Here is a 15,560-nt window from a genome sequence, read left to right as displayed (position 1 = left end):
TGCCGCATTCCTGACCTTAGGGGGAAAGCTCTCAGTTTTTCCCCATTGAGAATGATCTTCGCTGTAGGTTTTTCATAGATGGCTTTTATGATATTGAGGTATGTACCCTCTATCCCTATACTCTGAAGAGTTTTGATCAAGAAAGGATGCTGTACTTTGTCAAATGCTTTTTCTGCATCTATTGAGAGGATCATATGATTCTTGTTCTTTCTTTTGTTAATGTGTTGTGTCACGTTGATCGATTTGCGGATGTTGAACCAACCTTGCAGCCCAGGGATAAATCCCACTTGGTTGTGGTGAATAATCCTTTTAATGTACTGTTGGATCCTATTGGCTAGTATTTTGGTGAGAATTTTTGCATCCATATTCATCAAGGATATTGGTCTGTAATTCTCCTTTTTGATGGGGTCTTTGTCTGGTTTTGGGATCAAGGTAATGGTGGCCTCCTAAAACGAGTTTGGAAGTTTTCCTTCCATTTCTATTTTTTGGAACAGTTTCAGAAGAATAGGTATTAATTCTTCTTTAAATGTTTGGTAGAATTCCCCTGGGAAGCCATCTGGCCCTGGGCTCTTGTTTGTTGGGAGATTTTTAATGACTGCTTCAATTTCCTTAGTGGTTATAGGTCTGTTCAGGTTTTCTGTTTCTTCCTGGTTCAGTTTTGGTAGTTGATACATCTCTAGGAATGCATCCATTTCTTCCAGGTTATCTAATTTGCTGGCATAGAGTTGCTCATAATATGTTCTTATAATTGTTTGTATTTCTTTGGTGTTGGTTGTGATCTCTCCTCTTTCATTCATGATTTTGTTGATTTGGGTCATTTCTCTTTTCTTTTTGATAAGTCTGGCCGGGGGTTTATCAATCTTGTTAATTCTTTCAAAGAACCAGCTCCTAGTTTTGTTGATCTGTTCTACGGTTCTTTTGGTTTCTGTTTCATTGATTTCTGCTCTGATCTTTATTATTTCTGTTCTCCTGCTGGGTTTAGGCTTTATTTGCTGTTTTTTCTCTAGCTCCTTTAGGTGTAGGGTTAGGTTGTGTATTTGAGACCTTTCTTGTTTCTTGAGAAAGGCTTGTATTGCTCTATACTTTCCTCTTAGGACTGCCTTTGCTGCATCCCAAAGATTTTGAACAGTTGTGTTTTCATTTTCATTGGTTTCCATGAAGTTTTTTAATTCTTCTTTAATTTCCTGGTTGACCCATTCATTCTTTAGTAGGATGCTCTTTAGCCTCCATGTATTTGAGTTCTTTCCGACTTTCCTCTTGTGATTGAGTTCTAGTTTCAAAGCATTGTGGTCTGAAAATAGGCAGGGAATGATCCCAATATTTTGGTACTGGTTAAGACTTGATTTGTGACCTAGGATGTGATCTGTTCTGGAGAATGTTCCATGGGCACTAGAGAAGAATGTGTATTCCGTTGCTTTGGAATGGAATGTTCTGAATATGTCTGTGAAGTCCATTTGGTCCAGTGTGTCATTTAAAGTCTTTATTTCCTTGTTGATCTTTTGCTTAGACGATCTGTCCATTTCAGTGAGGGGGTGTTAAAGTCCCCCACTATTATTGTATTGTTGTCGATGTGTTTCCTTGCTTTTGTTATTAATCGGCTTATATAATTGGCTGCTCCCATGTTAGGGGCATAGATATTTACAATTGTTAGATCTTCTTGTTGGCTAGACCCTTTAAGTAGGATACAGTGTCCTTCCTCATCTCTTATTACAGTCTTTGGTCAAAATCTAATTTGTCTCATATAAAGATTGCCACCCCAGCTTTCTTTTGGTGTCCATTAACATGGTAAATGGTTTTCCACCCCCTCACTTTCAATCTGGGGGTGTCTTTGGGTTTAAAATGAGTCTCTTGCAGACAGCATATCGATGGGTCTTGTTATTTAATCCAATCTGACAGCCTGTGTCTTTTGATTGGGGCATTTAGCCCATTTACATTCAGGGTAACTATTGAAAGATAGGAATTTAGTGCCATTGTATTACCGGTAAGGTGACTGTTACTGTATATTGTCTGTGTTCCTTTCTGGTCTATGTTGCCTTTAGGCTCTCTCTTTGCTTAGAGAACCCCTTTCAATATTTCTTGTAGGTTTGGTTTTGTGTTTGCAAATTCCTTTGGTTTTTGTTTGTCCTGGAAGCTTTTTATCTCTCCTTCTATTTTCAATGACAGCCTAGCTGGATATAGTATTCTTGGCTGCCTATTTTTCTCGTTTAGTGCTCTGAATATATCCTGCCAGTCCTTTCTGGCCTGCCAGGTCTCTGTGGATAGGTCTGTTGCCAATCTAATGTTTCTGCCATTGTAGGTTACATATCTCTTCTCCTGAGCTGCTTTTAGGATTTTCTTTTTGTCTTTGAGACTCGTAAGTTTTACTATTAGACGGGGTGTTGACCTATTTTTATTGATTTTGAGAGGAGTTCTCTGTGCCTCCTGGATTTTGATGCCTCTTTACTTCCCCAAATTAGGGAAGTTCTCTGCTATAATTTGCTCCAGTATACCTTCTGCCCCTCTCTCTCTTTCTTCTTCTTCTTCTGGGATCCCAATTAATCTAATGTTGTTTTGTCTTATGGTATTGCTTATCTCTCGAATTCTGCCCTCGTGATCCAGTAGTTTATCTCTCTTTTTCTCAGCTTCTCTATTTTCCATCATTTGGTCTTCTATATCACCGATTCTCTCTTCTGCCTTATTTTTCCTAGCAGTTAGCACCCTCATTTTTGATTGCACCTCATTAATAGACTTTTTGATTTTGACTTGGTTAGGTTTTAGCTCTTTTATTTCTCCAGAAAGGGTCTCTGTAGTATCTTCCATGTTTTTTTCAAGCCCAGCTAGTATCTTTAAAATCATGATTCTGAACTCTAGGTCTGACATCGTACTAATGTCCATATTGAGTAGGTCCCTGGCAGTCGGTACTACCTCTTGTTCTTTTTGTTGAGGTGATTTTTTCCGTCTTGTCATTTTGTCCAGAGGAGACTAGATGAATGAGAGAAGAAAATGCTAACAGGGTAACAACGTCCCCAGAAAATATACTCTAAACAAATCAGGAAAGACCTGAAGCCAGGGGAAAGAAAGGGAAAGAAAGAAAAAAGAAAAAGAAAAAGATAAAGATAAAAACAAACAAAAACAGAACAAAACAAAAAAAACAGAATATGATCAAATATGATCAGGCTGGTGCATAGATCAGTGCCACACAGTAGTTTTTGGGTGTATTTTGGTCTGTTAGAAGAAAGTGCCTCCCAAAATTTTAAAGAAAGAAAAACTTATATATGTACAAAAATAAGGGTTAATATGATGAAGGGATGGAATATGATTGTAAAGATGAAAATTATAAAAAATTTTATTAAAGGAATTGGTAAGATAAGAAGTGGTTTGTGAAAAGAAAGAAGAGGATTTAAAAAAGAAAAGAAAAAAAGGGAGAGAATGTGATCAGGAGGAGAGTAGAACAAAGCCATACACTAGAGATTTAGGGTATATTTTGATCTGTTAGAAGAAACTGTATCTCCAAATTTTAAAGAGAGAACAACTTATATATATTTATGCCAAAAATGTGGGTAACTACTATGAAGGGATAGAATATGACTCTAAAAATGAAAAATAAAAATGTTTTTTAAAAAAGGGATTGATAAGATGTTGGTTAAAAAAGGGAAAAAGAAAAATTAAAAAAAAAAAGACAGTTAAAAAAAAATTAACTTTTAAAGACTAAAGAATCATAGACTAAAGACTAAAGCCATGGATTCTTTGTGCAGTATTCCCCTAGCGCTGGCGTTCTGCTGTTCTCATTGATCGGTAAACTTGGTCTTGGCTGGCTGTTCTTGCTGATCTTCTGGGGGAGGGTCCTGTTGCCGTGGTTCCCAAATGTCTTTGCCGGAGGCGGAATTGCCCTTCCCTTGCTGGTCCGGGCTAAGTAATCTGCTGGGGTTTGCTCTCAGGAGCTTTTGTTCCCTGCAAGCTTTCCGTACAGCTTTGGAGGCCGAGAGTGAAAATGGCGGCCTCCCAATCTCCGCCCCAGAGGAGCCGAGAACTTGGGGCCCCGCTCCTCAGTGCACCCCCAGAGAAAAGCAGTCAATCACTCCCATCTCCCTGGTCTCTGGCTGCACTCTGTGCTCACTTGGCCTGTGACCGAGCGTTTCTATCTCTGGCACCCGACTCGGTGTAGAGTCTCCAAACCCAGCAGATCCCTGTGGTGCGCTCCCGTGCCGCTCCTCCCGGGGGAGGAAGATGAGTCTCCCCAGATCTGCTGCTTGTTGGGTCCCTGCTGGAGGAGCAGTGGCCCGACTGTGCCGCGGATCATGGTTTATGGCAACCCCGAGCTGAGAGCCTGCGCCTCGGCTCCGTCTCTGCAGCCGGCTTCCCTGCTCCGATACCTGGGAGCTCTGCCACACTCAGGCACCCCCGGTCTTTCTGTGACCCCGAGGGTCCTGAGACCACACTGTCCTGTGAGGGTTCCACCCCCCGCTTAGCCACTGGAGTGATGTCCCTCAGCGGAGCCGACTTCTAAAAGTTCCGATTTTGTGCTCCGGGGCGCTATCACTTGCCAGAAGCGGCCGACGAAGGCCCCCTCCCCCGCCGTCTGTCCTTCCGAATATTGCCTCAGATTCACTTTTCCGCACGTCCTACCTTCCAGAAAGTGGTCGCTTTTCTGTTCAGAGAGTTGTTGCTATTCTTTTCTTCCATCGCCTGTTGAGTTCGTAGGTGTTCAGAATGGTTTGATCCCTATTCAGCTGAATTCCTGGGATCAGATGAAATCCAGGTCTCCTACTCCTCTGCCATCTTGCTCCCCTCTTCAGCTCTCAGTATTTTTACTGTATGTCTGTTTGTGGATTTATACATATACAATACTTGGAGATTGTTGAGCTTCACATGTTTAGATTAATTTTTTTTTCATGATTTTTGGGTAGTTTTCAGTCATTATTTCTTTGAATTTTTCTTCTATTTTATTCTCTTCCCTGTTCTTCTGGTAGTCCCATTATACTTATGTTGGTGCATTTTGTGGTGTCCACATTTCTCTGGGGCTGTTAACTTTTTTGTTATTCTTTATTTCTTGATTTATCTTTGTTTTTTCTTATTTTTGTCATCTTGTATTAAATATTTAGCTACGCTAGTGAATTTTTTTGTGCTCTTCATTTTGTTTATTTTGCTTTTTTAACACCAGGATTTCCATTTCCATTTGCATGTTTTAAAATAATTTATATCACTTTATTGGCATTTTTTTTTATTGGATGAGACCTTGTCATCTTATCTTTTTTTGTTTCTTTAATGATAGGGTATATTTTAAAGAATGGTTTTGTTTAGTTATTTCTATTGCCTGCTTCCTCTCCTCTGTATGGATGACACTTTCCTCTTTTTTTGCATGTTGTAATTTTTTGTTGGAAAATGGACATTTAAAATTGTATATGGTAGTGGTTTTGGATACTGATTCCTTACTACCCTATCCTCAGGGATGTCTGCTTATTTGTTTTTTAGTGGTTTAGCTGGACCATTTTACTAAAGTCTATTTCTCCTGCTTTTCAGAAAGCACAGACTTGGATATTTGAACATTCACCATGGGATCATAGTGATTTTAGCAGAGATCTCCCTCACTGTCTCTTCTCTTGATTTCTCTATTAATGTCTGTCCTTGTTGGTATCACACCCAGCTGTTGCTCATCAGAAATTGCTAGCTGAGTTTTCTATTGTTTTTGACAATGTCCTGGGATACAGATTGCTTCACAGTTTGGTCAAATTAAATCTGGCCTCTCTGTCAGGTTAGTTTTTTAAAAAAAATTTAACTGTGGTAAAGTACACATAAGATTTACAGTCTTTACGATTTTTAAAAAAATATTTTATTTATTTATTTGTCAGAGAGAGAGCACGCACAAGCAGGGGGAGCGACAGGCAGAGGGAGAAGCAGGCTCCCTGGTGAGCAAGAAGTCCGATGATGAACCTGATCCCAGGACCCTGGGATCATGACCTGAGCCGAAGGCAGATGCTTAACCGACTGAGCCCCCTAGCCATCCCAGTCTTTACCATTTTTAAGTATACAGTTCAGTAGTGTTAAGTATAGTCACATTACCATGCAGCCAGTATCCAGAACTTTTTCATTTTTCATACGTGAATCTGTACTCATTAAACAAGTCTCTCATTTTCCCTCCTTGGCATCTACCATTCTTTCTGTTTTTATGAGTTTGATTACTCTAGGTATCTCATACAAAAGGAATCATACAGTATTTTTAGTTTTTGAAGCTGGCTTATTTTACTTTACCCAGTGATCTCAAGTTCCATCCATGTGTTGCATATGTCAAAATTTCCTTCCTTTTTATTTATTTATGTATTTTATTTTTGGAGAGAGAGAGCACACAAGTGGAGGGTAGGGCTAGAGGAAGAGGGTGAGAGAGAATCTTAAGCAGGCTCCAAGCGCATCATGGAGCCTGACGCAGGGCTCAATCTCACACCCTGAGATCATGACCTGAGCCAAAATCAAGTGTCAGATGCTACCCAGGCACCCCAAAACTTCCTTCCTTTTTAAAAAAAATTGTGGTAAAAACCACATAACATAAAATTTACCACTATAAAAATTTTTACATGTATAGTTCATTAATATTAAGTAAATATACATGCTGTGAAAAGTATACTAGGACTTTTTTGACTTGTAGAAACTGCATGTCTCTGCTCTTTAATTAATTCCTTACTCCCTTTTTACCTAGCCCTTGGTAACTACCATTCTAGTTTTGTGTAGCCATGAATTTGACTACTTTAGATGCCTCATATAAGTGGAATCATATAGTAATTGTCCTTTAGTGACTGGTTTATTTAATTTAGCATAGTGTCCTCAAGGTTCATCCATGTTGTAGCATGTGACAGGATTTCTTTCTTTTTAAAGCTTCATTGTTTTCTGTTTTATGTATAGGCCCCATTTTTAATCTATTCATCCAACATATGGGTGGTTCTACCTCTAGGCTATTATGAACAGTGCTGGTATGAACATGGTTGTGCAAATATCTCTTCAAGACTCTGCTCTAAGAAGTGAGATTGCTGGATTATATGGTAGTTACATTTATTTATTTTTATTTTTAAAATTTCTTTAAAGATCTTATTTATTTATTTGAGAGAGAGAGCACAATAGGGGGGAGGGGCATGGGAGAGGGACAAGCAGACTCCCCGCTGAGTGTATGGCCTGACAAGGGGGTCGATCCCAGGACCCTGAGATCATGACCTGAGCTGAAATCAGACGGCTAATCGACTGAGGACTGAGCCACTCAGGTGCCCCTAGTAGTTACATTTTTAATGTTTTGAGCAGTTAACCACCCTTCCATACGTGTTACATCATTTATAGTCCCCAACAGTTTGCAAGGGTTTCAGCTTTTCATATCCATGCCAGTACTCTTTTTTTTCCCCTTCTCTTTCTTTCCTTTTTTTTTTTAAAGATTTATTTATTTATTTGAGAGAGAGAGAGAGCACGCGAGTGTGCATGCATGAGTGGGGGGGAGGGGCAAAGGGACAGGGAGAAGGAGAGAATCTCAAGCAGACTCTCCCCTGAGTGCCGAGTTGGATGTGGGGCTGGATCCAATGAACCTGAGATCATGAGCTGAGCTGAAATGAAGAGTCAGTTGCTTAACCAACTAAGCCACTCAGGCTCCCTCCTTCTCTCTCTTCCTGTCATTGCTCTGTGTAAGAAATGGAAATTTAAGAAGTACTTGGTGTGCTTTCTTAGCTGGAAGCCAATATTTTTATCTTCAAAATATTACTCTATATTACATAGGGTAATATATGAAGTATGAAATCGTGGCTAGACTAGAGTAGTGCTTGATGTAAAACCTACTGCTCATTTCTGCAAATAATGAATGTATAGCATTTATGTGGGTATACTCTATTTTTAGATAGTATATTTATTTCATACTTTATGAAAATAATCAAAATTAGTTTTATAATATATTTTGGAGAAAATATAGCTTTAGAAAATAATATTAATTTTGAAATAGTTTTAAAACGAATAAAAAAACAGAATTATCTGGAGGAAAAGCCAACTTTGAAAAAACTTGAGGAAAAATTTCATTACAATTGGGGGAACTGAGCATTATCTGAATCTCAAATATTATAAAATTATGTTGATATTTTTGCAGTATTGTCCCTTTTCCCCCTAGTGTAGCTATGTGTATACATTTAAAATAGAGGAAATGATGAAATATCTGCTGTTTGTCCCAACTACTATTTAAGTAAATGAACTCATTTTTTATAGATGTAATTAATAGGTTTTTCATTGTACAATAATTTCTATATTGTAATTTCAATAAGTACATTTTTACATAGATTTTCACATTTAATTGCTTCAAATTCTTTTGTACCAGGAAGCTATGATACTTTTTAATTTTCTGAAAAAAGTAAACTGTGGCTGGTATTAAAGTTACTGTTTGTACTAAAGTTTTTTTATTTAAGTGAAAACAAAAAATTAAAAACACTACCAATTTTTTACTCTCATTTTGTAGATTCGTTAAATATAATTCATTTATATTTATTTATTTGATACTTATTATATTTGATTGTGATATATGTCCTCTGATTTTAGGCCTTTGAAGACAGTTTAATTGAAGCAAGGAAAGAAATTGAAGTATCACAGAGTAAATATAACGCTCTATCATTACAATTGGATAATAAACAGACTGAACTTAAACAAAAGGATATGGATATTACCCTTGTCAGGCAAGTATATTAATTTTTTAAATTTAACATTATAGTAAAGTCATTAGTTATTCAGAATGGCAACATATATGTTTATTATTAGCACTCTAAAATGACAACAGTATGTCTTCTATGAGGACATATGTTTGTGTATTGAAACTATCTGGAATTATGTATACCAAACTGAGAATAGTTAACTAAGAGAATCAGGGGTTTCACAGGATTGGGAAGAGCATTCTGAAAGAGTAGTGTTGTCTCCATTTTTAACAAGGACAGTGCATTCACTCATTGTTTCCTTCTAAAAAATTCCCAGCCAGGTGTTATATAATATTCATTATTCTTCTAATAGGCAATGTATGAGAAATCCAGTTTTGACTTTTTATTTTATTATGTTCTAAATAGTTTAGTTTGTGAGATATTCTTTCTATACCAAAATGGTTAATTTGTAGCACTACTCACAAAGTAGAATTGCTTGAAAAAATTGTTTTTAAGTGTTTTGAAATAATTTATACTACCTATTAACTTATTTCAGTTACTTTTATCAGAAAATGGTATTAGAATAAATCATAAATATATAAATGTATATGCATGCATATATACATATGTTATCTATATACACATACATACAGATACACATATGTATGTATGTATGTGCATTTTTTACTTAAACTAGTTAAAGTAAATAATACAATCAAAGTTTATCATATACTTCTATAAGCACAATTTCATTCTCTGGTTGTACTATCATGTGTTTATATACACACACAAATGTGAGATATTTATATATGTAATATATATAAATTCTATGTATTTGTATTATATTCAGTAATAATATTTGTGTGGTTAAAACTTGATATGTATGTATTTTTGTATATGTCTATATTCAGTACATATTTATATGTCTTTACATATATTTAGTACATTGCAAGAGCTGTAGATATGTCAGGGCAGGATTTTTGGTTAGCAGTTAATGTATATATATTAATTTATTACCTAAGCAAAACTTCACTGTATCACAATTTAAAAATCATCTTATCATAGGGTTGAGGAAGAGTATAAAATTAAGGATGATAGACTGGTTGGCTTATCTATTCATGGTATGATTATTTTTTAAGCCTAAAAGTGGATAAAGTCAGAAAAGTAATTTTAAATAGTATAGAATCATACATTTATAAGAAATCTTAAAATTATCATTTATTCCTGTCTTCTTCTCAGTAAGATAATATGCCTTTTAGTGTTTGCTTGATACTTTTGGTTTATAAGTTGAGGTACTTTTCAAGGCTGTTCTTTTCACTTTATATTGTTTAAATTTGAACATTGTCATATATTGAGTTGAAATTTGCTTTTTTATAATTTCCACCCATTTATCTTGAATCCTTATCTAGAGACTCTCAGAAACAATCTAATCTCTATTCTGTAGCATAGATCTTCAAATAATAGAAGATTATTTTCAAATAATCTTCAAATAATATCTTTACCCATAACTTTATCTTTTCATTAAATAACTACTCTTATTTCTCATAATTTTTCATGTATATATTTAATAGATTTTATACTAGTTTCGGTTGCATTTCTGAATGCATTCCATATCATCAATATTTTTCTTAAAATATAGCACCTGTAACTGCACAAAATATTCCAACGATGACCTATCTCTTTTAGGGTATGATTTGGATGGAACATGGGATTATTCTAGGATGCATTGCAGTGTTAAGTGCATGGCATTTGGATAATTATGTTTTCTACTATATTTTTCCCCTTTGTGTACTTGAATTTAGTATATTACAAGAGCTATAAGCTACAGTAAATAAGGCAATAATATCCACAGATGGACATTTGCTTACACAATAGTAAAATGATGGACCACGTGTAATTTTAAGAGCTTGATTATAAGGACTCATAGAGGAGGAGGAAATAGTGCAGAGTTGGAACTATGGAGCAGAGGAACATGACTCAAACCCTTATTATAGGGTGATAGTTGAGGTATCTACAGTGTTTCTCCTGAGTTGTCTGATTAAGGGTTTATTATTATATGTTTCCTTTCCTTTATCAGTTTTATTTCTTGGAGGGGGGTGTTGTTGATTATGATGTACCAGTATCATTTTATTGAATCTACATATTGTACAAAAGATACACAAAGCCATAATCATGGGAAAAGTATTCTAGGCACTTTCTTATTTGGTTACACTTTTCCTTATTGGTGTATGACAGAGTTGACATAGGTTTATTTCTTTATGGGTTTATTTCTTTGGAATTCATGGTCATTTGTATACTTATTGAATATTCATATCACCCACTGTGATACGCAACATTGTTCTGAACTACCTCAAATGATTTTTACTCTGAGTCAGAGTATAAGTATACAAGCACATATATAATAAGGTAATGTCTATAATGCATATAGAACATCTGAGTATATACTTAGAACTTGCATACTTGCATAAAAGCACTAGCCAGTTAAGTTTCCTAACTAAAATTTTTGCCTGAATAGTTAACGATTCTATGATTACATGGAGGGTGGGCTAAATGGCTACATGGAGGGTGGGCCAAATTACATGGACGTGGGCTATTGCTAATGAGTTGGGAATTTTTCTTAGAAATTACTTGCAAATCTCCTACAAAAAATAAAAAATAAGTCAGGACAGTACAGTCATAATCTGGGTTAGAAATATCATCAAAGTCGGAATCCTGAAATTGGATTAATTATCTGGATTGCTAGTATTCCCAGGGACATAGCAGAAGCAATTGTAAATTATTTCTGTTAGATGATGTAATAATTCTGTCCTCAAATTATATCCACAGTTTTGCAAACTAATGTCTAGCACATAGTCAGAAATACCAAGTATGTAGTAAGGCAAGATTAAAAATTAAAGACCTAAGGACTGGAATTGAAAGGAAAAGACCTGATTATTTGCCTATAATATGATTAATTCACAAAGAAACCTCAACTTGTAGAAACATTGTTCAAATTAATAAGTGGGCTTAGCACACTTGGTAGATACAATGTTAGTGAATAAAATTCAGCTACACTTTTTATGCCAGCAAAAAATGAGGAAATGGACTTAATATATGGAAATAATACAGTTTACAATATGAGTAAAAATCTGAAGAGTATGTATTATGAAAGATGTGTATTATCTCTATGCAGAGAACTGGAAAACATTATTGAAAGAAATAAAAGGTCTAATATGTGTAGGGGTATACAAAGTTCATGGTTTAGAAGGCTCAGTATGATGAAGATGTTAATTCTCTCCAAATAGATATTGAGATTTAGATTATCAACAACAGGAATCTGTTACCGCCCCCAGACTAGAAGGAGCAAGGAGAGAAGCTATTGCCAGATCTCTGTAAAAAAAAAAATCTATCCTGGGAGAGAGGCTGCCTATTAGGAGAAGTATCTTTAGACACAGGAACATTGACACTGCCAACTGTGTGGTTCAGCGGAGAGGGAATCAGGAAAAGAAATACCTTGACCTTTTTTTCTCATTGACCCTCTTTAATCACCAGGCAGTACTCCAACTAATCAAATTCAGTCAGAGGCAGAGGACAAGGGACCAGTGTAATGCAGTCTGTAGAGGTCGGCCTCTTAGACTAGAGTACTAGAGAATAGGGTAGAGATGGTGAACATTGGAGAATATATGGTGCATTCTCCATTACTGCTCTTTTTAGAGCTTTCTTGGCATTTATTGTTTATTAAATTTTTTGGCAAAAAGTTTAGAGTGAACTTGCTTATTTCTTGTTTGGTATCTAGTGAGAGCATCAAATTTACAAGTAAGCCTGAGAAGAATTGACATCTTAATGATGCCGATCTTCCTGTCCCAGAGGATGGTATGCCATTCCATTTCTTTCAATACCTTTGTATCCTTAGAAGATGTTTTAAGTTTCTAAAGGGTTTTGACATTTGTTGTTAAATTTATCCTAGCTAATTTCATGTTTTTAGTACTATTTTAAATGGAATATTTCCTTCCCATATAGTTTCCCACTGATTTTCCTTTTATTGCTTATAGTTTTTCGCTGTACTTGTTTGGTGTGCTATGATTTCATGGGTAGTGTTCACAGTTCTTTTGTTTTTACTATGAATTTTACTTTTTTATGTGTAATTTTTTTGCCTTGGATTCGAATTCTTATGAAATTAATATTGCTGTTTTTTATTTTTGTTTACATTTTTATGATAACAAACAAAATAAGTACATAATTATTTGCTGTACTGATACATATGAATTATTTTTAAAAGGCATGCAGTACAGCAAAGCATAAAGAAGATAGAGGAAAAGTATTACACATAAATACAACTCTGGAGAAGTAACAACCATTAAAATTTTGTGAGAATCATCCTAGATTTTTCTCATTTTATATTTACAGGTTGAAGATTAGGTGGACAGAAGTTTTTAGATGAAAGGGACTATATTGAACGTGTTCTCTTAATAAGTAGACTTTAGTTTTTGGTGATATGATGGAACAATAAGACACTGATGTGAAATTGAGGGAATTATTAAATCTTTTCTCTGTAAAAACCACTAACTCTCTCTCTCTCTCTCTAAAGCTAGGAACAAAATGACATGAAAAACTTTGGAGGTCAATGTCATATTTTTTTTAAAACTACATTTTATCTTTATTTTGTTTTGACATCCTGCTGTGTAATCTTTGGAAAACAGAATATACATTCAACCATTTTAACTCCCCCTGATTTTGCATCTCACAGCATATAACATTTATAACCACAGTGACCAAAGACATTTAGGATTAGTCCTATATTTTGCTTCAGTGCTCATCACTAAACTTTTTACTTTTGATGTGTTCGTTCCTGTACTCTATTTTGATTCATCTCAGGGGCCCATTTTTATCAGGGCCTTCCTGTTGCTAGTGAATGCTTTCTCCCCCATTGGTATCAGATTTAGCCATGTGATTTATTTTGACCTGTGGGACAAGAGTGAAAGTAACATATGCCATGTCCTAATGTTTTAAAAGTCATTCCTTGATTTGCCTTTGCTTTTCACCCTCTGCCACCAGAGTGGCATATTTCTAACGCAGTCTGCTGCTGCAGTGCGGGTCTTAGAATAGCGGGAAGCCACCTGTAATGTGGACAAGCAGTAAATCTTTGTTTTTGTAAATTATCAAGATTTTTTTAAACTGCAGAATAACCTAGAGAAGCTGCCTAATTTATCCCATGGCCTACTCAGTCCCTTAGATAGCATCACTGTAACTGAAAGATCACCAGATTTATTTTTCAGGAATCCAGTATTTTTAACAGAATTTAACATTCTTCTTGAGATAGGAGAAAATGTTGTTGGTTCTCAGCACTGTCTCAGTTCAAGCCACACTTTCCTTTACTCCTTTTCATCTGTGCCTACAGGAACTTCTCAAGTTTGAACCTACCAATTTTATTTTCCATAGCTTTCATTTGCCTTATAATTGCTCTCATTATGCATTTTGATACTATCATGGCATCTTTCTTTTTAACATTCTTTATGTTATGCTTTTCATTTCATCCATTTAATAACTGTCTTATGCCATATATCCTAGAAAACAGAGCCTGAGGGAAGGATAAAGTTCTGATTACTTACTTGGGAGATTTAATTCCAGGGGAAGGTGAGTAAGAGAAGAAGAATGAGGCAGGCAAGAATAAAAAGTAGTTCAAGGAAATGCATCATGGTGCTGGCTACTGCTTCGTGGTGAGCCGTGAAGAGACAGCAGGTACACTGAATTTGCTACTCAGGTTGATTCCTGACAGGCTGTGGGAGAGAAACTGTGCTCTAGAGCAATCCGTCAGATGGAAAAAGAGAAAAAGTTACTTATCTGGCTTCTTCTTGTGTTTTGTCTTTCATTGGTAGAAGTTGCTTATACCATGCCTGTGTTGTAGCATTTATCCTAACCCGGAAATGGCACAAACATGCTAGGAATGCAGCTGGTTGACTGCAAGCAAGGGAGACAGATGAGCTGTATAAATTTCATAGGTGGAAGTGGTAGTTAATAAGCTGAGACAGAGCAAGGGAATGAGATTTTAAGAGGCAGGTGTAGGCTGCATCTGCACATATGCGTAAGATGTGTCTAATACACTAACAGATATAATAAGGGACAGGAACTGTCTTAGGTGTGCTGTTAATAGCAGTGAACAAAAAAAGTCCCTGCCTTCACAGAGACTTTATTAAGATCATCTTCACATCTTGTCTTTCTACTGATAATTCAGAGAGGTGTGATGGTTTCTTTTTCATACTTTTTCTAGACCTTCCTTCTAATTCCTTCAGTAACTTCTCAAGGTATACTTTTCCTTGTATGTACAATAAAATTTCTTTTTTCGGGGCGCCTGGGTGGCTCAGTCGTTAGGCGTCTGCCTTCGGCTCAGGTCATGATCCCGGGGTCCTGGGATCGAGCCCCGCATCGGGCTCCCTGCTCGGCAGGAAGCCTGCTTCTCCCTCTCCCGCTCCCCCTGCTTCTGTTCTCTCTCTTGCTGTGTCTCTGTCAAATAAATAAACAAAATCTTAAAAAAAAAAAAAAATAAAATAAAATAAAATAAAATAAAATTTCTTTTTTCTTAATTCTAACTACTCCCCTTTTAATAAGTCCAGTTTGTTTTTCTTTACTCATTTTCAAATAAGGAAAGATCTAGACAAATTCAGTGTTCACTAGTGGTCCAGAGCTATGCCTTTTATAAGCTTTGTTTGTTGCTTACTTTGATACCAGTCAAGTTCCACATTTCATTTTTGCAACCTTAGTGTACATTGATCTCATCTACTTTTCAGAAGGTGGTGTGGGGAGACACAGAGGAAGAAACTTACCTCGATAGTGTAAGATGATGCTCCACTCCACTTACTAGGAGTATGCCCAGGACATAGCATGACATGGGAGGCAGGGATATGCTGTTCCCTTGGTTGATTTTTAATCCTCAGGTGCCTCATAGTATGAGCATTTCCCTACTCT

General features: G+C 36.1%; 1 protein-coding gene across 5 annotated transcripts in view; it reads left to right on the top strand.

The window, feature by feature from the left end:
• Nucleotides 1-15,560, top strand: part of CNTLN (centlein) — a 297,340-nt gene that overhangs the window by 111,258 nt on the left and 170,522 nt on the right. For all 5 annotated transcript variants that reach the window (XM_032392456.1, XM_032392455.1, XM_032392457.1 and 2 more), the window contains exon 6: nucleotides 8,530-8,663. In XM_032392456.1, the coding sequence (XP_032248347.1) occupies nucleotides 8,530-8,663 (134 nt within the window). The remainder of the gene's footprint in view (nucleotides 1-8,529; nucleotides 8,664-15,560) is intronic.

This window comes from Phoca vitulina, unplaced genomic scaffold (genome assembly GCF_004348235.1).
Source record: "Phoca vitulina isolate PV1807 unplaced genomic scaffold, GSC_HSeal_1.0 scaffold67, whole genome shotgun sequence".
NCBI lineage: Eukaryota > Metazoa > Chordata > Mammalia > Carnivora > Phocidae > Phoca > Phoca vitulina.
Note: the sequence above shows the minus strand (reverse complement) of the source record. Positions and strands in the feature narration are given on the sequence as shown.